This window comes from Hemiscyllium ocellatum, chromosome 9 (genome assembly GCF_020745735.1).
Source record: "Hemiscyllium ocellatum isolate sHemOce1 chromosome 9, sHemOce1.pat.X.cur, whole genome shotgun sequence".
Classification (NCBI taxonomy): domain Eukaryota; kingdom Metazoa; phylum Chordata; class Chondrichthyes; order Orectolobiformes; family Hemiscylliidae; genus Hemiscyllium; species Hemiscyllium ocellatum.
In genome coordinates this window covers 100,723,264-100,750,454 of record NC_083409.1, presented here as the reverse complement: position 1 = coordinate 100,750,454, position 27,191 = coordinate 100,723,264, and the positions used below count along the sequence as shown (strand labels likewise).

The window sequence follows — 27,191 nt, the reverse complement described above, 5'->3', positions numbered from 1 at the left end:
CTGTTTCTTGTCCTTTAGTCAATTTTATACTGAAGCTGAAAAGGGCTGTTCTGGCACTGTGATAGTGTCCCTGCCCCTTGACTGACAGACCTGGGTTCAAGCCCCCCTGCTCCATAGGTCTGTAATAACAACTCTGAATAGGTTGGTTAGAAAAATACGTTTAATTTTTTTTAAAACCTCCCTCCCTCTGAACAGACAATCCCAGGTTCAAGTCCGACTTGCCTCGATATTGTCTCTCAGCATATTCCAGGTTGCTTAAAAATAACTTGCATCACTGATGTTAAACTGACTGGTCTGTAGTTGTCAGATTTAGCAACCTATTTGGAGCCAAGATGTAATATTTTGCAATCGTGCATAGATTATGGCCAGCATCTCTGCAATTTTTATCCTTGATTCCCTCAGAAACTAAGATGCATTATAACCAGACCAGGCGACTTTTCGATTTTACATGCTTGAGGCAGTATCTAAATCATTTCCAACATTCTGGCAATTTCCTGCTATTATGGCTTTGGCAAAGCCCCACTCCATGTTCACCAAGGGAGGTACTAACTTAAGTACCTTGATTATGCTTTCTGCTTTAGTTGTTTTGTTTGGTCTCTAATTGGTTCCGCTGCTCTGCTGGCAAATATTTTACTGTTAATGTGTCTAAACCTTTGACAACTAATATAAAAGAATCGATCTTTTCTCACACTGTCCCTGCTTTTTTTTGATTGTTCCATCCTGTATTCAGTCAGAGTTGTCCTTGTATTATCAAGGTGACATTTGTTCTTCTTTTCTCTACTATATCCTACATCTCCCACTACCTTCTTACCATTAGGGAATCTTGTAGTTGCCTTCCCTTTATCCTGCTCTCTTAGCTGCACTCACATCATTTCTTTGAAGGTTGCCTGTGCTTCTTTACATCTCTCCCTGCCAGATTTTTTTTTTACTTGAAATTAATCTTTCTCAAGTATTTTTGTCTAGGTATCACCTTGTTCTTCACTATTTCAATCCAAACCTTATGATACATTGCTCATTGAATGTGAGATTTGCCACCTCCATTTTATGAAGATTCGATCCAGCAAAGACTCTTTATTGGGTGCAATGCATACTGATTAAAAAAGAATTCCTGAGCATATCTAAGAAATTCCTCCTGTAATTTACACTTCATGTGATCATTGCCATATTCAGTGTTGAGGAAATTAAATCCTCCCATTATCACTGCATGATCTTTGTCTCTTTCAGAAATGTACTTATGAATCTCCTATGTATTTTATTTACAAAAAACAAGTAGACTAATTGCTTTTTTAAAATTGTTTCCCAACTCCAAAACCTGAGTTTCTATTTTAGATCCCTTGAGGACAGTGTCTCCTCAGAGCACAACAATAGTTTCCATCTTCAAAACAGCTATTCCTGTTAACTTTTCCCTTTGTGAATATTTTCTACCCAAGAATGTTTAAGCATTCCTTGCTTCTTTGTCCAATCAGAGTTAATGCCATTATATTATGTTTTCATGTGATTATGTACATCTGTAGCTCACCAACCTTAGCAACACACATGCTGTCCCAAGCTTGCTTTATTTTCTAATATAGCAACTGTTTCTAGGTCTATCTGACTCTCTGTCGCTCTGGACACTAGTTTTAAGCACTAAATTATCATTACAAGCCTACCAAAGTAGTCTGATACTTCTCACCTGCCTCCATTTCTCCTTGACCTGCTTGCAAGGATATTGGTTCAAACTCTGGGTAATGAACCCGGCCAGGTGTTAGATTTGGAGGTAGGTGAGCTCTTGGCGATAATGACCACAGTTCAGTTATGTTTACTTTAATGATGGAAAAGGATAGGTGTATACCACAGGGCAAGAGTTATAACTGGGGAAAAGGGAATTGTGATGCGATTAGGCAAGATTTAGGTTGCATAGTATAGGGAAGGAAACTGCAGGGGATGGGCGCAATTGAAGTGTGGAGCTTATTCAAGGAATAGGTAAAACCAAGGACTACAGATGCTGGAAACCAGAGTCTAGATTAGAGTGGTGCTGGAAAAGCACAGCAGCTCAGGCAGCATCCGAGGAGCGGGCAAAAGCTTTTCCGGCACCACTCTAATCTAGACCTGTCAGGCAGTGAGGAAGTGGTTGAGTAAGGGAGCTGTGGTTGACTGAGGGAGTTGAATTTCTTGTCAAGAGGAAGAAAGCGGCTTATGTTAGGATGAGATGTCATAGAGTCATTGAGTCCTAGAGATGTAGGCATGGAAACAGACCCTTCGGTCCAACCAGTCCATGCCGACCAGATATCGGAACTCCATCTAGTCCCACCTGCCAGCACCCGGCCCATATTGTCCAAACCCTTCCTATTCGTATATCCATCTAAATGCCTCTTAAATGTTGCAATTATACCAGCCTCCACCAGTTCCTCTGGCAGCTCACTCCATATACGTACCACCCTCTCACCCTAAACCCAAACCCTCCAGCTCTGGACTTCCTGACCCCAGGAAAAAGACTTTGTCTATTTACCCTATCCATGCCCCTCATAATTTAGTAAACCTCTATAATGTCACCCCTCAGACTTTGACGCTCCAGAAAAAACAGCCCCAACCTGTTCAGCCTCTCCCTATAGCTCAAATCATCCAACCTGGCAACATCCTTGTAAATCTTTTCTGAACCCTTTCAAGTTTCACAACATCTTTCTGATGGGAAGGAGACCAGAATTGCACACAATATTCCAACAGTGGCCTAACCAATGTCCTGTACAACCGCAACATGACCTCCCAACTCCTGTGCTCAATACTCTGACCAATAAAGGAAAGCATACCAAACATCACTTTCACTATCCTATCTACCTGCGACTCCACTTTCAAGGAGCTATGAACCTGCACGCCAAGATTTTTGTTCAGCAACACTCCCTAGGACCTTACCATTAAGTGTATAAGTCCTGCTAAGATTTGCTTTCGCAAAATGCAGCACCTCGCATTTATCTGAATTAAACTCCATCTGCCACTTCTCATCTGGTCCAGATCCTGTTGTAATCTGAGGTAACCCTCTTCGCTGTTCACGGCACCTTCAATTTTGGTGTCATCTGCAAACTTACTAACTGTACCTCTTATGCTCGCATCCAAATCATTTATATAAGTGACAAAATGTAGAGGACCCGGCACTGATCCTTGTGGCATTCCACTGGTCACAGGCCTCCAGTCTGAAAAACAACCCTCCACCACCACCCTCTCTTCTACCTTTTGAGTCAATTCTGTATCCAAATGGCTAGTTCTCCCTGTTTTCCATGAGATCTAACCTTGTTAATCAGTCTCCCATGGGGAACCTTGTCGCACGCCTTACTGAAGTCCATATAAATCACATGTACTGCTCTGACCACCTCAATCCTCTTTGTTACTTCAGAAAGCTCAGTCAAGTTTGGGACATGATTTCCCACGCACAAAGCCATGTTGACTATCCCTAATCAGTCCTTGCCTTTGCAAATGCATATACATCCTGTCCCTCAGGATTCCTGAAGAAGGCCTCATGCCCGAAACGTCGATTCTCCTGCTCCTTGGATGCTGCCTGACCTGCTGTGCTTTTCCAGCAACACATTTTCACCTCAGGATTCCCTCCAGCAACTTGCCCACCACCGACGTCAGGCTCACCGGTCTGTAGTTCCCTGGCTTGTCCTTACCACCCTTCTTAAACAGTGGCACCATGTTTGCCAACCTCCAGACTTCCGGCACCTCACCTGTGACTATCGATGATGCAAATATCTCAGCAAGAGGCCCAGTAATCACTTCTCTGGCTTCCCACAGAGTTCTCTGATCAGGTCCTGGGGATTTATTTACCTTTACCTGTTTCAAGACATCCAGCACTTCCTCCTCTGTAATATGGACATTTTACAAGATGTCACCATCTATTTCCCTACGGTCTACAGCTTCCATATCCTTTTCCACAGTAAATACTGATGCAAAGTACTCATTTAGTAGCTCCCCTATTTTCTGCGGCTCCACACAAAGGCTGCCTTACTAATCTTTGAGGGGAAAGTGAGGTCTGCAGATGGTGGAGATCAGAGCTGAAAATGTGTTGCTGGAAAAGCGCAGCAGGTCAGGCAGCATCCAAGGAACAGGAGATTCGACATTTCGGGCATAAGCCCAGGCTTATGCCCGAAACGTCGAATCTCCTGTTCCTTGGATGCTGCCTGGCCTGCTGCGCTTTTCCAGCAACACATTTTCAGCTCTGATCTTTGAGGGGCCCTATTCTCTCCCTGGTTCCCCTTTTGTCCTTAATGTATTTGTAAAAACCCATTGGATTCTCCTTAACTCTCTTTGCCAAAGCTATCTCATGTCCTCTTTTTGCCCTCCTGATTTCCCTCCACTGAAGGCTCAGGGTGTTTGAGAGTTACAAGCTAGCCAGGAAAAACCTAAAGAGAGAACGAAGAGCCAGGAGGGGTCATGAGAAGTCCTTGGCAGATAGCTTTAGGGATTTCCTAGATTCTTTCTGTAGGTATGTCAGGAAGAAAAGAATGGCCCTAATCTTACTCTAGTCAATCAAGGATAATGGGAAGTTATCTGTGGAGTTCGAAGAAATAGATGTGCTAAATGAATATTTTTCATCGGTATTCACACTGGAAAAAGATGATGTCGAGGAGATTGCTGAGGTACAGGCTACTAGACTAGACAGGACTGAGGTTCACAGAGATGTTAGCAACTCTGGAAGGTGTGAAAATAGATAAGTCCCATGTGCAAGATGTGATTTATCCGAGGAATCTCTGGGAAGCCAGGAAGGACACTGCAGAGTTTTTTGGCTTTGATCTTTATGTTGTCATTGTTTACAGGAATAGTGCCAGAAGACAGGAGTCATGATTTGGAGATGCTGGTGTTGGACTGGGGTGTACCAAGTTTAAAAATCTCAACACCAGGTTATAGTCCAACAGGTTTAATTGGAAGCACTAGCTTTCAGAGCACAACCACCTGATGTAGGAGGGGCACTCCGAAAGCTAGTGCTTCCAATTAAACCTGTTGGACTATACCCTGATGTTGTGATTTTTAACAGAAGACAGGAGGATAGCAAATGTTGCTCCCTTCTTCAAGAAGGGGAGTAGAGCCATTGACCATTCCTTTTGTGAGTAAAAGGTTAGAAAAGTTTGAGAGAAAATTTATAATCTAGAGGAATAAGTTGATTAGGAATAATCAGCACTATTTTATAAAGGATAGGTTGTGCTTCACAAACCCTTATTGAGTTCTTTTGAAAAGGTAACTAAACAGATGGATGAGGGTAAAGTGGTTGATGTGGTGTATATGGATGTGCTTGATAAGGTTCTCACTGAAGACTATTGCACAAAATATAGAGACATAGGATTGAGGGTGATTTAGCAGTTTGGATCAGAAATTGGCTAGCTGAAAGAAGACAGGACGATGGTTGATGGGAAGTGTTCATCTTGGATTCAGTTACTAGTGGTGTATGGCAAGGATCGGTTTTGGGTCCACTGCTGTTTGCCATTTTTATAAATGACCTGGATGAGGGCGTAGAAGGATAGCTTTGTAAATTTGCAAATGACGCTAAGGTTGTTGGAGTTGTGGACAGTGCTGAAGGAGGTTGCAGATTACAGAGGGACATTGATAAGCTGCAGAGCTGGGCTGAGGTGGTATATGGAGTTAATGCAGAAAAGTGCAAAGTGATTCAATTTGGAAGAATAACAGGAATGCAGAGTACTGGGCTAATGGTAAGATTCTTGGCAGTGCTGATGAGCAGAGAGATCTGTGTCCGTGTACATAAATCCCTGAAAGTTGTCACCCATGTTGATGGGGTTGATAAAAGGGCATATGATGTGTTAGCTTTTGTTGGCAGAGGGATTGAATTTTGGAACCATGAGGTCATGTTGCTGCCATTCAAAATTCTGGTGTAGCTGCACTTGGTGTTGCGTACAATTCTGGTCAGCACATTATATGAAGGATGTGGAAGCTTAGGAAAGGGTTCATTGGAGATTTATTAGTATGTTGCCTGGTATGGAGGGAAGGTCTTATGAGAAAAGGCTGAGGAACTTGAGGCTGTTTCCTTTAGAAGTTTGAGAGGTGACTTAATTGAGACATGCAAGATAATCAGAGGGTTACATAGGGTAGGAAGAGCTTTTTTCCTCTGGTGATGGCTAGTTTAAACTGAGGGGTGATAGATCTAGGACAGATGTCACAGCTAGTTCTTTTTTACTTACAGTAGTAAGGGCATGGAATGGCCTGCCTGCAACAGTCATAGACTCACCAACTTCAAGGGCACTTAAATGGTCATTGGATAAACATATGGATGAAAATGGGATAGTGTAGGTTAGATGGGCTTCAGATTGTTGCACCGACCTGTGTAACCATCGAGGGTCGAAGGGCCTGTACTGTGCTGTAATGTTCTTTTCTGTGTAACCTGTTCATCTAAATTGGTCCCAGTGTTCCTCATGACTGAAACTTTCCCTCGCAGCATATCTTGAATTAGGCAAATACAGCAGGCGAACATGCTGTGTAGCTGCTTGCATTCTTGCTCATGCTCTCTCTCCTGTATTAACATTTTAACTCTTTTTTTTTTCTTATCATGTATGCTACACTTTTTGTTATTTTCAGACTACTACTTTTGTCATGTCTTTGTTGTCGTCGTCATCACCCTCGTCTGTATTCATTGCTAAATGTCCAACTGAGTGCCATTGACTTGATACATTCCTGGCACTGCCTTCAGCTTCCTTCTGGGTGTCTGCCCATTTCCCCTCCATCTATTTTGCTATCAGCTGACCACATTCTGGATCCTGTGGTCCAGGAGACTTTCCTGTCTCTGTGCTTTGCACTGAACCTTTCTACCATAATGTCAGGAACTCTCAGCATGTGTTTAAGCTGCAAATATAAAGTTTAAAATCTCACAATACCAGTTTACAATCCAACAGGTTTATTTGGAAGCACTTGGACTATAACCTGGTGTTGTGTGATTTTTAACTTGTACTCTCCAGTCCAATACCAGCATCTCCAAATCAGGCCTGCAAATATAGATCAGCATGGCACAAGAACTGTAGGCTACAGGACCTAGCTGCTCCTCTATTCGAACTTCTTTTTCAAAAGTAAAATACCCTGTACTTGTTAACAGATGTTTTAATGTACATTTTAAGTTGGACTGCCACTCTTTTTCCATTTAGCAAGCTCTCCAAAACTAAACTGTTAATCAAGATTAACAAGAACTACTCAGAAATAATGTCACAGGCTTTAAATAAAATCTAGATACATGTATAACAACAAAATGCTGGAAATATTCAGATTTGTCATCACTTGTGAAAACAGAAACAGTGTAAATGGTTTGAGTTCTAATGTGACCCAAGTAATTGTCTTAGAGATCTGATTCTCCACTTTTGAGTGGATGTAACTGTTCACATTATCATTTAGTTGCTCAGTTTCTGCACTTTCTGATGCACTCTGCTGTTCTCCCAGCTCAGTGTCCTATTTTTATGAGGCACTTTTCCAAAAGCTTTATGAAAGTGATGACTTGTTTAATTAATAGGTAAGCCATAGGTGACTTTTCCAGTAGCAGTGTTGGTGCCCTTGATGCTGCCGCTTTTTGTCTAATTCGTTAAACTTTGATCAACTTCAGCTTACATGGCTTGATGTTATAGGCATAGAGACTTAACCAAGTTGGGAATGATTGAGATCTCAATGTTCAGGGTTATAGGTTCTTTTGCAAAGGTGGGGAAAATTAGGCATTGTTGGGCTGGGTGGTAACAGCACTCCTGTTAAACACTTATATTGAAAAAGGAATTTCAGTAAGGGTAATAAAGCTGAAGAGGAAACATTTGCAGAACATCAGGGGAGATACTGGTGAGTGGTACTAGGTGTTTGCTCTTGCAGAGACCCAACACAGTAATGACATAATGAATAGCCTCCTGCATTGTAAATCTATTTACCTGTATATGGTTTTATCAGTGAATGTCACTGCCTAAAGCTGTCCGGTGCATACCATCTTCAAGACTCTGTGTGTGTGTGTGTGTGTGTGTGTGTGTATGCCCAGATGAAAAGCTGCCATTTCATATATTCGCCATTTCTCCTTGAGAATGTGATCTTACAACTGTCCAATTTCGATGAATATCAATTGGGTTAATCAGTTTAGTGTTACGCATGTGGTATTGAATTCTCATGGAGGTTCTGCCTCTTTTTATAGTTATCCTTTGTTACTTGCAGTGCCACACACTGACCCAAATAGACAGTGAAATTCAAATTGATAACTTTTATCTGGAAGTTTTGAGATTCCTGTCATCTCTGTGGCCAAAGAAATATTAAACTGGGAAAAAAATACTTCACTTACAAGAAAACTAATCAGGGAATGGAGAAAGATTTAAACTGGCAGGGTGGAAGGAACAAGTTCAATTTCAGCTTAAATGGCATTATGTTATGGTCATGAAGACTTAACCAAGCTGTGAATGATTGAGACCTAAATGTTCAGAGTTATAGGTTCTTTTGCAAAGATGGGCTAGATTGGACATGTTTTGGGATGGGAGGGAGTAGCCCTCCTTTCTATTGTAGAAGTGTGTTGTCAGAAGGAATTTCAGTAAGGTTAATCAAGCTGCAGAAATATACATAAGTAAAGTTTTTGCAGGAACCTGAAAGATTTAAGTCTTGTAGTAATTGTCTTTAAATGTAGTGCTCCTCTGAAGAGTGCAGGGATAGAAGGACCTGGTGGGTTCAAGTGCATATGGTTTTGTTTTTGAACATTACAGAATATTTTGAGAAAGCAGTTAGCAAATCATGGGAGGTTTTGTGTTTTTAAAAAGCAGGGATGTAGTGTTAAATGTACGTCGATTCTCCTGTTCCTTGGATGCTGCCTGACCTGCTGCGCTTTTCCAGCAACACATTTTCGGCTCTGATCTCCAGTGTCTGCAGTCCTCATTTTCTCCTCGAACTTCTCTGTAAGGCTTAGTATCAGAATGGTTCTAGTGATCGGGAAATACAGCTGAAGACTAGATTGGAGAAACTTGTGGTATTCTTTATGGTCCAAAGGTGATTGAGGGGAGATTTGTTGGGAGGTGTACAGAACCAAGGCAGTGTTAAGTAATGTAGAGTGGGAAAATAACGGTTTCCATGAGGCTATTGTACATGGACTAGGGGAATCCATATTCTGTGTATTTAGGTAAGAGAGAGGGGGATGTGAGGAAGATTTTTTAAAATGTAGTGAGAAGCAAAGAGCTGGAACTTGATGCCTAAAAGGGTGATAGAAGTGAAGATGAGTAAAAATTTCTAAAGGAAATTGGATGGGCATTTGAGGGAAATAAACTTAGGTGACAAGGTACTTGATCGGCCAAATGTCTCTTTGCTGTGCTGCTATGACTGACTTCCTGAGTTTAGACCTTGATCTATTTGATCATTCGTTAATGAAGGAACTTGAAAAAAGAGGTTAAAGGAAGATCCAAATGTGATTGATGGTCAGTCAGAAAATGGCAAGCTTCTTGCTGAAGGAAAGATTCTGTTTGTCAACGTGTGGCAAGTGTTCTGTTGCCCTGTGCTGTGTGCTCTGAACTTCTATATATGTTGTTGGTTTGGATTGAAGAATAGGGAAGTGTATTATCCATGTTTACAGATTACACCAAGTTATAAGGCACAGTAATTTGTGTAAGAAGGTTATGGTCATAAAGAGAAACCGAGGGCTGCAGATGCTGGAAATCAGTAGTGTGTGTGGTGCTGGAAAGACGCAACCAGTCAGGCAGCATCTGAAGAGCAGGAGAATTAACGTTTCTGGTATAAACCCTTCATCAGAAGTGAGATGGGGGAGAAGGTGATAGGGTGGAATGGATATATGGGAAAAGTGATAGACCGATCAAGAGGGCAGTGCTGATTTGGAGGCTTGGGACTGGGATAATGTGTGGGAAGGAGAGGAAACTGGCGAAATCCACATTAATCCTGTGTGGTTGCAAGGTCCCAAGGCAGAAAATGAGGTGTTTTTCCTCCAGGCGTCGGGTGGTAAGGGTTTGGCGATGGAGGAGGCCCCCCAAGACCTGCATGTCTTTGGTGGAGTGGAAGGGGGAATTGAAGTGTTCAGCCACAGGGTGGTGGGGTTGGTTGGAAAAGGTATCCCAGAGATGATCCACATGTTGGCGACCTGTCTCCTTGTAGAGGAGGCCACATTGTGTGCAGCGGGTATAGTAGATGTCATTGGTAAATGAGGGGTAGGTGCAGGTTGTGTCGTTCTTGCTGTGGCAGGGTAAGCTGCTGGGTAGGGGGTGTGCATCTGATGAGGGAAGCACAGAGGGAATGGTCTCTCCCAAAAGCTGATAGGGGTGCGGAGCAAAATATGCCCGTAATGGTGAGGTCTATTTGTAGGTTGCGGTGGATGATGGAAAGTACACTAAGGTTGGTGGGATGGAAGGGGTTGGGGGAGGGGCTTCCATCCTTGTTGCGTTGGGAGGGGTGGAGGTTCAAGAGCGGAGGTGTGGGCAGTGGAGGAGATATGCTGGAGGGCATCGTCAACCATGTGGGAGGGGAAGGGGAAATTGCGATCTTTGAAGAAAGAGGCCATGCTCATTCCTGATGAAGGGCTTATGCCCGTAACGTCGGTTCTCCTTCTCGGGTGCTGCCTGACCTGCTATGTCTTTCCAGCACCCCACACTCTACTATGGTCATTTAAAAAGTCATAGTGGTCAGAATTGTGGGAGGTGGATTTCCATGTAGGTGAGTGAGATCATCTACATGAATCAAAGGAAGATAAATTAGAATGTTAATGGTGAAGATGAGCAGATATATTTTAGTGTACGTGGTGGGTTTTTTTTTGTACCTAAAAAGGCTGATAGAATATTGGCCTTTATCTCTGAGACCTTGGAATGCACAAGTTAACTATGCTTCAGTTAATCCCATCTTTGGTCAGGTCATATCTACAATTTTGAGCACAAATTTTCAAAAAATAACATTGGGTTTTGAAGGAATGCTGTGCAGACTTATTAAAACGTCAATGTTGTTTTGAAGAGTAAGTTTGAGACATGTTGCAGAAACTTCATATTACTTATGAGTTGAGAAAGGTGATGGAGTCTAATCATGTTTTAAAAAATATAGCAGCTCATTGGGAAGTTTCAGCAATTGTTCCCTCTGTAAAGTTCAGAATGAGGAGTTAGAATCTCAAATTTAGACCTGGGTGATCCATGTGAAATTGGGAATCACATTTTTCTCATACAAAGCGATGGAAATCTGAACCATTCCCCAAAAAAGCTCTTGATGCTGGATCATTTGAAATGCTCAAGCTCCGAATAGACTTTTGAATTAAAACAGTAATAATGCTGAGGGGCGAATGCATTTGAGATACTGATCTAATTTAATATCTTGTTTGGTTGGGATCTTTGGATCAGGCTTTAGTGACTCAATGATCCTGATCCTATTTTCTTATGTGGAACGTTCATATACCTATATCTAACTGCTTTTGGGTATACTTTGCATAGGAGTTTCTTTGTCACCAGGTTGGGGATTCAGGTTAGCTCCTCTGCCACTTTATTCCCTTTCCTCAAGTTCACTGAAGTGGGGTGTATACTCTTTTTTTGAAATTATAATGAGATTTGATCATCTTGAAATATACAAGAGCATGAAATTACGTCAGGGCAGATATAGAGAGGGTGTTTCTTCTTGAAAGGTTAGAACTAAGGACTACTGTTTTAATAAGCAAAAGTAGATTTCCTTTCAAAACAATGAGATGGCTTGTCAATGGAATTTTCTTTCTCAAATCACTGGTTGCTGACCTTTGACAGACAATGGAGTCTAGGGCTATGGGAGCAGATGACCGAGTGGCCTTGAGACCATAACCAGCTCAGCCACGATCATCTTGAATGACCGAGCAGGCTTAAAGGGCCAAACAGCCTATTTCTGCTGTTAAAGCATGTGTACTGATGAACTTCCTGAAAGGCTTGTCCTTTTTAGCCCTGAATTTATATATTTTTTTTACTTCCCGCATTTTGCCCATTTCTCCTCGAGCTTTTCAGTGTATATCTTATCCATGGGTTGTGGTTCTGTTCGCCGAGCTGGGGATTTGTGTTGCAGACGTTTCGTCCCCTGTCTAGGGTGTCTGTGCTTGGGAGCCTCCTGTGAAGAGCTTCTGTGTTGTTTCTTCTGGCATTTATAGTGGTTTGTCTCTGTCACTTCCGGTTGTCAGTTCCAGCTGTCCACTGCAGTGGCCAGTACATTGGGTCTAGTTCGATGTGTTTGTTGATAGAATCTGTGGATGAGTGCCATGCCTCTAGGAATTCCCTGGATGTTCTCTATTTGGCTTGTCCTACAATAGTGGTGTTGTCCCAGTCAAACTCATATTGCCTGTCATCTGCGTGATTTGCTACTAAGGATAGCTGGTCGTGTTGTTTCGTGGCTAGTTGGTGTTCATGGATGCGGACCGTTAGCTGTCTTCCTGTTTGTCCTATGTAGTGTTTTGTGCAGTCCTTGCATGGGATTTTGTACACTACGTTGGTTTTGCTCATGCTGGGTATCGGGTCCTTCATCCTGGTGAGTTATTGTCCGAGAGTCGCTGTTGGTTTGTGTGCTGTTATGAGTCCTAGTGGTCTTGGTAGTCTGGCTGTCAGTTCAGAAATGTTCTTGATGTATGGTAACGTGGCTAGTCCTTTGGGTTGTGGCATGTCCTCATTCTGTTGTCTTTCCCTTAAGCATCTGTTGATTAAATTGAGGGGGTATCTGTTTTTGGCGAATACGTTGTATAGGTGTTCTTCTTTTTTTTTGCAGTTCTGGTGTACTGCAGTGTATTGTGGCCGTTTTGAACAGTGTCTTGATGCAACTTCTTTTATGTGTGTTGGGGTGGTTGCTTTCGTAGTTCAGCACTTGGTCTGTGTGTGTGTGGCTTTCCTGTATACCTTTGTGGTGAAATCTCCGTTCGTTCGGTGTTCTCTGTACCATCACGTCGAGGAATGGGAGTTGGTTGTCCTTTTCTTCCCTCTAGTGAATCTGATTCCTGTGAGTGTGGCGTTGATGACCCGGTGTGCGTTCTCTATTTCTGTGTTTTTAATGGTTACAAAGGTTCATCCACATCTGACCCAGAGTTTGGATTGAATTCGCGGTAAGACTGTTTGTTCTAATCCTTGCATCACAGCTTCCGCTGAGAGTCCAGAGATGGGTGAGCCCATGGGTGTGCCGTTGATTTGTTCATATATTTGGTTGTTGAATGTGAAGTGTGTTTTGAGGCACAGGTCCAGTAATTTGATTATGCTGTCTTTGTTTATAGGTTCCTCGTCTTGTTGTCTGTTCTGTATATCCAGCAGGTTGGCTATTGTTTCTCTGCCTAGGGTTTTGTCGATAGAGGTGAACAGTGCCGTTACATCGAATGAGACCATAGACAAGGAAGAAACTGTGTATATTTCTGATGACCAACTGTCCTTAGCAAATCACGCAGATGTCAGGCAACATGAGTTTGACTGGGACAACACTACTATTATAGGACAAGCCAAACAGAGAACAGCCAGGGAATTCCCAGAGGCATGACACTCATCCACAGATTCTATCAACAAACACGACCTGGACCCAATATACCGGCCAGTGCAGTGGACAGCTGGAACTGACGACTGGAAGCGACAGAGACAAACCACGATAAATGCCGGAGGAAACATCACAGAAGCGCTTCGCAGGAGGCTCCCAAACTCTGAGGATGTCACCTAGACAGGAGTCTAAACATCTGCAACACAAATTCCCAGCTCGGCGAACAGAACCACAACAATGAACACCCGAGCTACAAATCTTCTCACAAACTTTATCCGTGGGTCCCCACCTCCTCCTTTGTTCAATCCTATTCCTATTACTGCTGACTTCTGTTGTTGGCTTCCAAAATACATGACTTTTGATTCTTTACTCCCTCTGTTCAGGTATCTATCATGTTCTCCGAATTACCACTATTAGATTAGATTACCTACAGTGTGGATACAGGCTCTTCGGCCCAACAAGTCCACACCGACCCTGCTGAGAGTAACTCGTCCAGACTCTATTTCCCTCTGACTAATGCACCTAACACTATGGGCGATTTAGCTTGGCCAATTCACCTGACTTGCACATCTTTGGACTGTGGGAGGAAACTGGAGCACCCCGGAGGAAACCCACGCAGACACTGGGAGAATGTGCAAACTCCACACAGACAGTCGCCCGAGGCTGGAATCAAACCTGGGAACCTGATGCTGTGAGGCAGCAGTGCAAAGCACTGAGCCACAGTGCCCAAAAAACATCCTACTTCTTTTCAAATTATCAGCCCATCTTCAACTCACTTTTCCTCAAATATTTGAATGTTTCTGCCCCTCAAATCATTTCCGAGATTTTTTTTTTGGAATTCTAATTGAAACCCTCCAATATTTCCACCACTCCTAATATATTAAAATGACTCAAAGTCCCAGATGGAATCCTGTGACTCTCCCCTCACTTGTCATTCTTCAGTCTGCAACCTTTGACACAGTGATGCTCCACAATCCTGTTTCAGTATTGTCCAAGTGAGAGGGACAATCAGTTCGTATTCAGTCTTATCTGTTGAATCATAGCCCAGGAATTGCCATCAACAGTTTCTCTTTCTGTTCCTGCGCAGTTGCCCTTTGGTGTCCGAAGGAATCTATCTTTTGGAGCCTTCCTGTTTCTCTGTACATGCTGCCCTTTGGCAATGTTTCCAAAGCACATCAATTACCATGTATATTGAGGTGACGTCCAGCTCAACCATCTCTCTTGTCCCAGTCTATTATTTCTAAATTGTCCTATAACCAATACTGAAAATGTGTTGCTGGAAAGGCGCAGTAGGTCAGGCAGCATTCAAGGTGCAGGAGAATCGACGTTTTGGGCATGAGCCCTTCTTCAGGAATCCTTGGATGCTGCCTGACCTACTGCGCCTTTCCAGCAACACATTTTTAGCTCTGATCTCCAGCATCTGTAGTCCTCACTTTCTCCTATAAACCATACTGTATGTCTTTGGTTATTACTACAAATTCCACTCCTTCACCACTGCTGGTATCTTCTCCCTGATAACAACTAGCTGAGACTGAACCATAATGTTGCTATTTCTGTGCCATAATTGATCCCAAAATCAGCTTTTGACCAAAAATTTACTTTTATCAAGAAGGCTTACTTTTACCTCTTAAACATCACCCCACTCCGTCCCTTCCAGCTCCTCTGCTGCTGAAGTTCTCATCCAAGTTTTTGTTACCTTTTATACTTTGTACTCCTTGCCAGCCTCCCAAATTCTATCCTCTGAGCTTGACATCATACTTGCCTGTGTCCTAACCTGCACCAGATTTCAAATATCCATCATGTATGTGCTTTTTGACCTGTGTCGGCTCGTGGTTAAGTAATATCCATTTTTTAAAATCCATCCTTGCCCTGCCTCCTGTCTATTTCTCTTTTCTAGTCCTGAGAAAGTGTGTAGCCTAAGATGTGACACATTTGCTGCAGAGAATGCGGGAAATTGTTTGATCAGAAGAATTGGGGATACCTGTTCTTAGTGTCAGTGGATTGGTGTAAATAAGGTGATAATATTTATTCACTTGTGGAGTTTGTGGCAGTAGTTCATTCTCTCCCTGGAGGCTGGAGGTGCACATATTTCACAGTAGGATGTCAGATAACTAAATTGCTGGTTTATATTGAAGACTCTTAACGAAACTCATACTCAATAGGAAAAGAACTTGTAATTTAATAAGCTGAGTGGAATATACATAATAGAACAATCCTGATACATTTTCATTAATACTACACTGAGCAGATTTGAATTTATGAAGCTCCGTTCCCTCATCCTTGTCTGTGCTGGAATGTGAATGTCTCATTACCATTACCTTTACCTTTTACAGGCTGGGAAAAAGATGTTTGTGTGAGTGAGAGAGGTGAGCAAGAGAGGAAATATTCTTGTGTAAATTACATTCGTTGACTGAAAGGTTCATGGACACCAGAGAGAGAGAGAGAGAAGATGGAAGCTGGTGAAAAATGAACCCTTTTATAGCCTGATTTGAGTGAACACTGTCTTGACATGGATTGAATGTTTGTGTGTTGTTCCTGGGAGCTCAGGATTCAGGAATGTTATGAACTTAATTTGCATTCTGGGAGTCTAAGTTCTTTTTGAAAGAAAAAGCCATTTTGTCAGACAATGATACTGAACATGGTAGCTGCGCAAGGTTACCTCATGACCTTTTCACTAGTCTTTCATTATGATGTACTAGCCAAAGCAATTTGACCATTTGGCCTGGCTGGATCAAGGTTTCCCACTTTGACGTGCATGTAGCTTAATTAGTCAAGCGTACTCAGACCTGTCGATGAGTTTCTCTTCCTCTGCAAACTTTTTTGCCATTTTACTGCCGCTTATTTGATTAAGGACATGTGGCGTTTTTGTAATTTTAATACCAAATTCTGTATAAAAGACGGTTTGTTTGCAGCATTAAGGAGAGGACTCTGAGAGCTCTTGGGGGTAAGAGCTGGCATGCTACTCAGCTAATGGTTTTAGAAGGAGAAGATGAGGACTGCAGATGCTGGAGATCAGAGCTGAAAGTGTCTTGTTGGAAAAGCACAGCAGGTCAGGCAGCATCAAAGGAACAGGAGAGTTGACGTTTTGGGCATGAGCCCTTCAGGAATGGTTTTAGAACCTTAGCTGAAGCCTAGCTTGTAGGTGTCTATGTTATAGTGTGACATTGATGCCATTGGTAAATAAAGGTAATAATTTAACTAAACTGTCTCTAAGAGTCTTATATTCCAGACTACCACAGAGTACGATCTCTGGGACAAACCAAGAGAGGCTACAGGTAGAGTTCATCAGGGATTCCCTGAGCCATCTCGAATAGGTACTTCAACAGTCCCACAAGGTATCAGTATTCATCTGGTTAATGAGTAAAACTGATTTAATCTTTACAACATTAGATCTGAAACCACACCATCTTTCCTTAATACTACTTTGGCTAAACTTTTGATCAGCTTTCTTACCTCCTTCCATAACAAGATGTAATCTTGTTTTATCTCTTTCTTTGTGGAATATTTTATTGTATCAAAGGTACTATATAAAGTTGTTGTGAACAACCCCGGCTTAAAATTAGCAAATATTGATCCTTCTGTTTCCAACATTTAAAGATTCATTTTTTTTTGTGTAGCTCAAGGAAACTTGGTAGAAGCCACTATCTAATTGTACTTGTTCCAATCATATGTATCAGAGGTATGGGGTTGCCAAGGACCAGTGAGCAATAGTAACCACAAACCATTGATTGATGTTCCACAGACAAATGACAGTGCTCAAGATCAAAGGGTATGGTCTCCTAAAGCAACAGTCCTTTTGTTAGAAAAAGGATGAATAAGTCATTGCTGAAATACCAAATCCTTGCCCCTTTTTCCTGACTTGCCTTTATTAACATTGAGAAGTACACATCTGAGTCAACAATCTATTTGATCACAAGCAAATGAGCTATCATGGAGATTTGAAAGCTATGTGCAGTCACTTGCATACTGCCATTTTAATACGACAACTTTTGAAAGACCTCTTCATATTATATTTTGTATTTCGTTAGTTCACCTTTTTCCTATGCCAAGCTTTGAACTTCAGCCTGATATTTTTTAGTCATTGAACATTTGCTGATCAGCTAGTGGTGGTATCGCTGGACATTTAATCCAGAGAGCCAGGCAGCGTTTTAGGGACCAGGGTTCAAATCCCGCTATGGCAGATGTTGGCATTTGAATTCAATTTTTTTAAAAGTATAAATCTGGAATTCAGACTAATGATGGCCATGAGTCCATTGCCGATTGTCGTAAAAACTAATCTGGCTCACTAATATCCTTTTAGGGAAGGAAACTGCACCCTTACCTGATCTGGACTACATGTGACTCCACACCCGCACCAATGTGGTTGACTCTTTACTGCCTTCTGGGCAATTGGGGATGGGCAATAACTGCTGACCTGGTTAATGACACCCATAGAACATAGAATGTTACAGCATAGTATGTTCTTTTTGCCCTCCATCTTGTGCTGACCTGTGAAAATAATCTGCTGCTCATCTAACCTACACTGTTCCATTATTATCCACATGTATGTTCATTGTCTATTTAAATGCCCTTAACATCGGCAAGCCCACCACTTTTGTAGGCAGGCTGTTTTCACACCTCTTTGAATGAAGAAACTACTCCTAATGTCTGTCCTAAATCTATTACTCTTCAATTTAAAGCTATGTCCCCTCGTGTTAGCCTTCACCATCTGAGCAAAAAGGCTCTCTCTGTCCACCCTATCTAACCCTTTGATTATCTTATACCTCATCCTGTCAATGAATTTTTAAAAACTTTTGCTTCTCTAGTTACTATTTAAATCTATGGAGTGAAATTCTGAGGAATAAATCAAGCTGATCTTGCAATTTGGAAATACAGAAGATCAAATGTTTCTTGATTGTGTGTGTGTGTGTGTGTGTGTGTGTGTGTATATGTATACATATTATGGTTATTGATGGTTACGTGCACTCGAGTCGTTGCTTTCATTTTGTTGTTTTGTAATCTGAGAATATAGGATTTCAAATACTTTGCCTGAGACAGGGTAAGCACCAGAGAATTGCAGCTTTTTAACATTGTTCTTTTTGTGTTGTGCTTGCTGCTGATTATATAATTTGAGTTAGTCAACAATCTTTTAAGCTGTGTAAGGATAGGATCTCAGACCACAAGAGTCTTTCCCAAGCATTTTGATTTAATAGATGTACTTGGGTTCTGAAATAGGCAGGTCCAGTGTGGATCATTGAATGCTGTCATGGAGTTTAAATTCTTCAAAATTCAATTTGAGATGGAAATTAATAATGTGGGACACCCTGGAGTGTAGTTACTGCTGAAAGTGGCAGTATGTCCTTGCTCTTTTCATTAGGGTAGAAAAATACATTTTGCCAATCAGATTCCCTTAGAGTATCACATCAAAGGATGACATTGTGACAGTTGGTTTTTTTTAAGAAAAATGTTATAGCAAAGTTACTATTTTGATGCCCAGCACAATATATTTATGGAATTTCATATACAAGTCCTTGTCATTTCAGATTGTCCGCGAACCCCAGATACTCCCAACCCTGAGTCTACAAATAATAGCCGTATCGCTGCCTTGAAGAAGCAATTGGATATTGAGCTGAAAGTGAAGTTGGGAGCTGAGAATATGATTCAGATGTACTCAAATGGATCCTCCAAGGTTGGTTAATGTGCTAAAATACACCTGCCGGATTGTGCACAATAGGACTATCTATATTCAAACATAATCTATTTGAACTAAAACATGTCTATTTGCATGCTAATATGTCTTGTTTGTTTTAAATTGAGCCTGAACTGAAGTTTGATGCCTGCCTTTCAACAAAATTATGGAAATTGAGCATTTTGTTTAGCTAATGTCAGCTTATGCTCTATTCTGTGGTTCTTTTTCAAAAAACAACCTTTTTATATTAAGCAGTGTTTTTGCTGCAGATCAAAAATAAATTTGGTAAAATTCTCGAGGGCATTTTTAACTGATCTTACCAGCCTTGGTATATCCCAACAAGCTCATTTTTAAGTACCCATTCAACTGTGCAATCTTCCCAGATTGGTAGATCATGTTTGTATGAGGGTTAAGTGCAGTACAAAAGTAGCTAAAGCACTTCCTATTGTATTGAAAACAGACTGGCATTAATACCTTCTCTAAGGGTTAAACTGGATGAGTTTCACTATTATCACTCAAAACCCTAATGGGAACTCATGGCTGCAGGGTGCTCTTATGAGGTTGGAGCTATAGTTGATGGGCTGAGGTGGTGGTAAGCAGCATTTCCCAACTCTTTTTTGTATTGTTACCCCATTTTAAGGTTTGGTAGAGTTGATGTTTGACAGCAGTGAGAATGCAGAGTTTTTAAGTAACTTTGCTGCTTTTCAGGACAAGTTAGGGCTGAAAGGTCAGTCAGTTAAACTATGTCCACTATTTAACAAAGAAGGCGAAGATATAAAATGACCCACAGTTGTCAGTACAATTGTTCTGAGGAAGGATCACTCAAATCGCAATGTTAACTCTGATTTCTCTCCACGCATGCTGCCAGACCTTTACCAGCAATTTTTGCTTTTGTTCACATTTGATAAGGTTCTGCCTGGTAGACTGGTCAGTAAAGTTAGATCACATGTAATTCAAGACAAGCTATAAAATTGGATATAAAATTGACTTGATATTAGTAGACAGAAGGTGGTGAGAGTAGGTTGTTTCTCAGACTGGAGGCTTGTGACAGGCGATATTCTGCAGGGATCGGTGCTGATGTTTGTCATTTATATTAATGATTTGGATGTGAATATAGGAGGCATAGTGAGTAAGTTTTCTGATGCCACCCATGTTGGTATAGTAGACTATGAAGAAGGTTTCCTCAGAATACAATAGAATCTTGATCAAAGTTTGGAAGAAGATTCGTAGCTCGGGTGCTCGTTGTTGTGGTTCTGTTCACTGTCTGCAACACAAATTCCCAGCTCGGCGAACAGAACCACAACAGAATCTTGATCAATTGGGCCAGTAGGCTGATGAGTGGCAGGTGGAGTCTAATATAGATAAATGCGAGGTGTTACATTTTAGTAAGGCAAACCAGACCCGGACCAACACAGTAATGGTAGGACCCCAGGGAGTGTTGTCGAACAGAGACCTAAAGGATGCAGGTACATAGTTTCTTGAAAGTGGTATTCCAGATGGACAGGGTGATAGACATTTGGAACTCTTGCCTTCTTGCTGAGAGCATTTTTGTATAGGAATTGGGACATACTGTTCCAGCTCTACAGGACATTGAGGCCACCCTTGGTGTATTGTGTGTAGTTCTGGTTACCTTGCTATAGAAAGAATATTATTAAATTGGTAAGGATTTACATGGGTGTAACTGGGAATGGAGAGTTTGAGCTATAAGGAGAAGCTGGATAGGCTGGGACATTTTTTCCCTGGAGGGTGGGAGGTGGACAGGTAACCTTTTTTTTGTAAAGAGGTTTTTAAAATCATGAGGGGCTTAGATAAGGTGAATAGCCAAGGTTTTTCCCCTAGCTTCGGAGAGTTCAAAGTCAGAGCTCATAGTTGTACAGTGAGAGGAGAAAGATTTGAAAGGGACCTGAGGGGCAACTTTTTCATGCAGTGGGTGAACTGCCAGAGAAAGTGGTAGATACAGATACAGTTCCAATATTTAAAAGGTATTTGGCTAAGTACATAAATAGGAAAGATTTAGAGGGATATCGGCCAAATGCAGGCAAATAAGACCAGTGTTATTTGGTCGGCATGAACTATTGCACCGAGTGGTCTGTTTCCTTGCTGTATGACTCTAGTTGGAGTTCCATGCAGATGATTGCCTGAGGGTGGGATCAAAGCCAGGTACCTGGCACTGAGGCAGCAGTGCTAACCACTGCGCCACCATGCTACCCTTTTGCGTTTCTCACCATTTGGCTAGACCAGCAAACTTTATATGTCATTGGTCCTGACCTTGCTTCAATTGACTCTCTTGCTTAGCATAGTCTTGGGTTTGATGACCATTTAGACAGACATTTATTTTTGGTTATGATTTGGATGTTGCTCAGCAATTTTACTGTAGGTAGAATTTTCAGAGTATGCACTCTTCTTGCTATTGGCTATCTTACTCACTTTAGGCTGAATAGGACTCTTGCTGTCTCGAGTCTGCATACCAGCAGCAACTTGGCTTGCAGGCCCTGATCCTGAAGAAAATTTTAACAATTTTGGTTGAGGCTTGGCTTTGTTTTGTGGGCCTTTTGGTTTTGCTGTGGGCAAACCTGGAGTTGCTCTGTTTAGGATATGTCCTGAATGGTATGCCGCAAGCTCAGTTGAACTGGTAAGTCCCCTTCCATCAGGGTACTTTGCAACTCATATGCTCCAGTTGCTGCATTTTCCAATGATAAAACCAGTCATAGTGCCTGGTTGATGTCCAGTTGCGTTTCAATTAGTAGGTGCTTTTGCATGGTTACACCATTGATCCCACACTTGCTGCCTCTGAAATAACACTGAGGCTAGTATCCCGTCGCCAAGTCTTTGTTTACAACAAAAACAGAAATTGCTGGAAAAGCTCACCAGGTCTGGCAGCATCTGGAGCGAAATCAGTTGATGTTTCAGGCCCAGTGACCCTTCCTCAGAAGTGATTTTTTTTCTTCCCCAACAGTTTCCAATTTCTAGCATCTATTCTTTCGATTTTTACCCTTTATTTACACGTGGAAAGTCCTTGACTCTGGCACAGCCTTGTGGGAGTTAGCAACCAGTGTCAGAATCTCTGACACCTCTCTTTTATCTATCAGCCAGGAATCACTGATTGGGGGCTGTTAATCTGGTCCACTCTGGAAGCTCATTCTGAGTCCAGCTGGATATTGGTCAGAGTATTGAGTACAGGCGTTGGGAGGTCATGTTGTGGCTGTACAGGACATTGGTTAGGCCGCTGTTGGAATATTGTGTGCAATTCTGGTCTCCTTCCATTCAGAACAATATTGTGAAACTTGAAAGGGTTCAGAAAAGATTTACAAGGATGTTGCCAAGGTTGGATGTTTTGAGTATAGGAAGATGTTGGATAAGCTAGGGCTGTTTTCCCTGGCGTGTCATAGGCTGAGGGGTGACCTTTTTATAGAGGCTTATAAAATCGTGAGGGGGCATGGATTGGATAAATAGTCTTTTCTCTGGGGTGAAGGAGTCCAGAACTAGAGGGCGTAGGTTTAGGGTGAGAGGGGAAAGATATAAAGTTGCTCCTTGGATCGCTTTTTTTTCTCACAGGATGTAACGTGTATGGAATGAGCTGCCAGAGGAAGTGGTAGAGACTCGTAGGATTGCAACATCGTGGATGGGTATATGAATAGGAGGATTTGGAGGGATATGGGTCAGGTGCTGGCAGGTGAGACTAGATTAGGTTGGGATATCTGGTCAGCATGGACGAGTTGGATCAAAGGGTATGTTTCCATGCTGTATGTGTCTACGATTCTATGACCGTGTTAAAATTACTCAATGCACAATACTCCAGCTGAGGTACAAGTTCAGCATCACTTCCTTGCCCCTATTAATACAACTGAGAATGTTGTAGTTTTAGTGCTGTTCCACCTGTCCTGTTATCTTCAATGACTGGTGTATGTAAACGCCCCCACATCCCTCTGCACCTGCACCCTCTACTTTGTATTGTATCTGTTCTTTTGACCATTATCTCACTTGATCTTCATGTGTCACCTATTCTCCGAATATACCAACTTCTCAGTGTACTTTCGAATTCTACATTGCACTCCTCACTGTTTACAATTTTCCTGAATTTAGTGTCCAGTCCAAACTTGGAAATTGTCATTTGCAGATCAAGATCCAGATCAAGAGTCCCAATATTGGCCCACTGCAAACCTTGCACAAAAAAATGCATTGACTGTTTGCTTGCCAATACTCAACCTGTTTTGTGTTCGTGTTGTCACTGTCCCTTTTGTACCATCACCATTAACTTTCCCCAAGTCTGTTGTGAGGCACTGCATCCAATGCCTTATGGAAATAATTTTTTTATTCACCCATTACATGGGTGTCGCTCATGACCAGTATTTGTTGCTCTTCCCTAATTGCCCTTCAGAAAGTGATGGTGAGTAGCCTTCTTGAATTGTTACTGTCCCCATGTTGTAGGTTGACCCACATTGCCATTATGGATGAAATTCCAGGATTTTGACTGACACTGAAGGAATAGTGTATGTTTTTCCAAGTCAGATGGTGAGTGGCTTGGAGGGGAACTTGCAGGTGGTGATGTTCCCATGATCTGCTACCCTTGTCCTTTTGAGATGAGATTGTATCTACCAAGGGGCGGCACGGTGGCTCAGTGGTTAGCACTGCTGTTTCACAGCGCCAGGGACCCCGGTTTGATTCCAGCCTCTGGCGACTCTGTGTGGAGTTTGCACATTCTCCCTGTGTCTGTGTGGGTTTCCTCCCACAATGCAAGATGTGCAGGTTAGGTGGATTGGCCATGCTAAATTGCCTTTAGTGTTCAGGGATGTGTAGGTTTGGTGCATTAGTCATGGGTAAATGTAGAGTAATAGGGTGGGGGGATGGGTCTGGGTGGTTTACTCTTCAGAGGGTCGATGTGTACTAGTTTGGCCAAATGGCCTGTTTCCACAATTGTAGGGATTTTACGATTCTATGAAGTCAACAGTGAAGATCCCTACTTCACGGTACGATGCAACCTTGATCAGGTGGGCATGTGGGCAATGAAATGACAGATGGAGTTTAATTTAGGTAAGTATGAGGTGCTGCATTTTGGAAAGGCAAATCAGACAGGACATTTGCACTTAATCGTAAGGTCCTGGTTAGTTTGCTGAACAGAGACCCTGGAGTGTTGGTTCATGGTTCCTTGAAAGTGGAGTTGCAAGTAGACAGGGTAGTGAAGAAAGTGTTCAGTAGGCTTGTGTTTATTGGTTAGTGCGTTGAGTAAAGGAGTTGGAAGGTCATGTTGTGACTTGTACAAGACATCAGTTAGGCCGCTTTTAGAATACTGCATTCAATTCTGGTCTCACTGCTTTAGGAAGGATGCTGTGAGATTTGAAAGTGTTCAGAAAAGATTTACAAGGATGTTGCCAAGGTTTGAGCTATAGGGAGAGGCTGAAAATGCTGGGGCTGTTTTCCCTGGAGAGTCAGGGGCTGAGGGTTGATCTTTGTAGAAGTTTAGAAAATTGAGGGACATGGAAAGGTTGGATAGCCAAGTTCTGTTCCTGAGGGTAGGGGAGTCCAGAACCAGAGGGCATAGGTTTAAGATGAGGGGAAAGATTTAAAAGGGAGCCAAAGGACAACTTTTTCACACACAGGGTGGTGTGTGTATGGAATGAGCTGCCAGAGGACGTGGCGAAGGCGGATACAATTACAACATTTAAAAGATACCTGGATGGGTATTTGAATGAATAGGAAGGGTACAGACGGATATGAACCAAATGCTATCATGTGGGACTAGATTAATTTAGGATATCTGGTCAGCAAGGACGAGTTGGATCAAAGGGTCTGTTTCCATGCTGTACATCTCTATGACATAGTCAAAAGGCTTAACCCTCAACCTCTTCAAAATGATCCAAGTAAGTTAAACACCATTTTCCCGTTCGTAATCCTGCTGAGGCTTCCTAATCTACTTAATCAATTCTTTCTGCAACTACTTCATTATCTCCTAACTCACGAGACATAATTTACCCCTCGTTGCTGGGCATTCTGTGGAGCTCCCCCAAGTGGTTTGCACATATTCTCTTTGTGTGTGCAATTTGCTAACAAAACATGATTTGATATGTTAAAATATACATCAGAACTACGTAATTTGTGGTATAATATCAATGGAACTGTGGTTTACCAAAATAAAAACACCAGATTTGGGGGCTTTAAGTTGTTTGACATCAGTTTTACTGACATTATACTGTTGAGTGTTATTTATTCTATTCTCTGTTTTGAAACTGCAAGTCAGTGTATTCACTCAAAGTTGTTGACCTTTAACTGGGATGTATGTCTCTGCAGGAGTTGGCAGAGTCCGGGACTTCACCCAAGTAAACCGCTTAAGTGTGAGTTTGCTGACTGACAACAGTGCAATTGTGATATTGGTGACCTGAATATTATCCTAGCACAAGATACAACCGTAAACGTTCCTGATATGGGTTCCTAAATGGAAATTAGGTTACAGAAGCACTTGATTTTCACCACCACCTCCTAACATAGTAATGTAGAAAATAGGAGCAGGAGTAGGCTAGTCAACCCTTCGAACCTCCTCTGCCATTCAATAAGATCATGGCTGATGGTCTAACTCAAGGGCTATATCAAACTGTTATTGGAAAATATTCATGTTTTGGCCTCGACCACTTTCTATGGCAGAAATTCCAGAAGCTCGCTGAGGTGAAGAAATTTCTTCTCATCTAAGTCCTAAATGGCCTCCCCCATGTCCTGAGACTGACTTCTGGTTCTGGACTTTACAGTCATTAGAAAAATCTTTCCTGCATTTAACTGACTTGTCCATTTGGAATTTTCTAGCATTCTACGAGATCTCTCTCCTCCTAAAATCTCACGAATATAGTCCTATTCAATCCAGTCTCTCTCTATATGTCAGTTCTGTGATCCAGGGCATTAGTCAGTAAACTTTACACACAGATGGAGGTCAGCACTGCACGTGTACTCGCCAAACGCCTTTTACAGTTGCACCAAGATATCCCTGCTCCTGTACTTGAAGACCAACATATCATTTGCTGCCTTCACCACCTGCTGTGCCTACATGTTTACTTTGTGACTAGTGTACAAGAATACCCAAGTCATTTTGTGCCTCCCTCCTACCCAATCTGTCATCATTCAGATAATCTGTCTTCCTGTTCTTGCTACCAAATTAGATAACGTTTATCTGCATTATACAATGTCAGCCATCCCTCAACATGTCCAGAGCAAACTGAACAGTGTCTGCAGCCTCTTCACAGTTCACCTTTTCGCATGGCGTTGCCATCTGCAAACTTGGAATTGTTACATTTAGTTCTGTCATCTAAATCATGAATATATATTCTGAATAGCTGGGGTCCAAGCACTAATCAGTGCAGAACCACACTAGTTGCTGCCTGTCACTTCGAAAAATACTTGTTTATTCTTCCTGTCTCCAGTTCCACTAATTCTCTATCCATGTCAATGCACTACCCCAATCTGCTGGCACAGGGAACTGTGGGCAATTGCACATGTATTCATTGGGAAGTGCATGGTCTCACACAGTGGTGTCGTCATGTTGACTTTACATGTGATGTTAGATGCATGTGCAGACAAGAGCAGGCAATTTTGGATGGGCATTCAGAGGTTGCGAAAGAGAAAGGGAGAGATGCAGGTGGAGTCCCGCAGAACAAGAAGGGAAGAGGGCCAAAAATTCGGGGAGGGTGGGGCAGCAACGTCAAGGACACTCAGGACCCTGAAGGCTCTTCCCCACCCGTCCTTCTTGCCTCCCCCTCCCTCCAGTTCTCTCTCTCTCTCAATTCCAATCTCTGTCTCTCTGTACACTCTCTGTCCTCCCGTCCTCCCCAAAGTACCCAGCCACATCGACTGAAATCTGCTTTAGAGCATTGCATAGTGTGCATACATTGGTGTCAGCAATCTTAGCCTAATTTTACAAACTGATGTCTTGACATCTTTTGTTGAAAGCCTTCCAAAAGTCGAAGTAAACCATATCCACAGGCACCCTCTAACAATTCTTTCTACTGGTTATATCCTCAAAGAATTCTGTTAGATTTGTCAAGCATGCTTTCCTTTTTTGTAAATCTACATTAACCGTATCTGCTTTTATCACTGTTTTCTATGTGCTCCACTCTTAAATCTTTTC

General features: G+C 42.1%; 1 protein-coding gene across 1 annotated transcript in view; it reads left to right on the top strand.

Moving 5' to 3' along the window:
* Nucleotides 1-27,191, top strand: part of LOC132819182 (serine/threonine-protein kinase N2-like) — a 121,266-nt gene that overhangs the window by 55,811 nt on the left and 38,264 nt on the right. Inside the window, exon 3 of the mRNA XM_060830616.1 lies at nt 18,939-19,084. Within this exon, the coding sequence (XP_060686599.1) occupies nt 18,939-19,084 (146 nt within the window). The remainder of the gene's footprint in view (nt 1-18,938; nt 19,085-27,191) is intronic.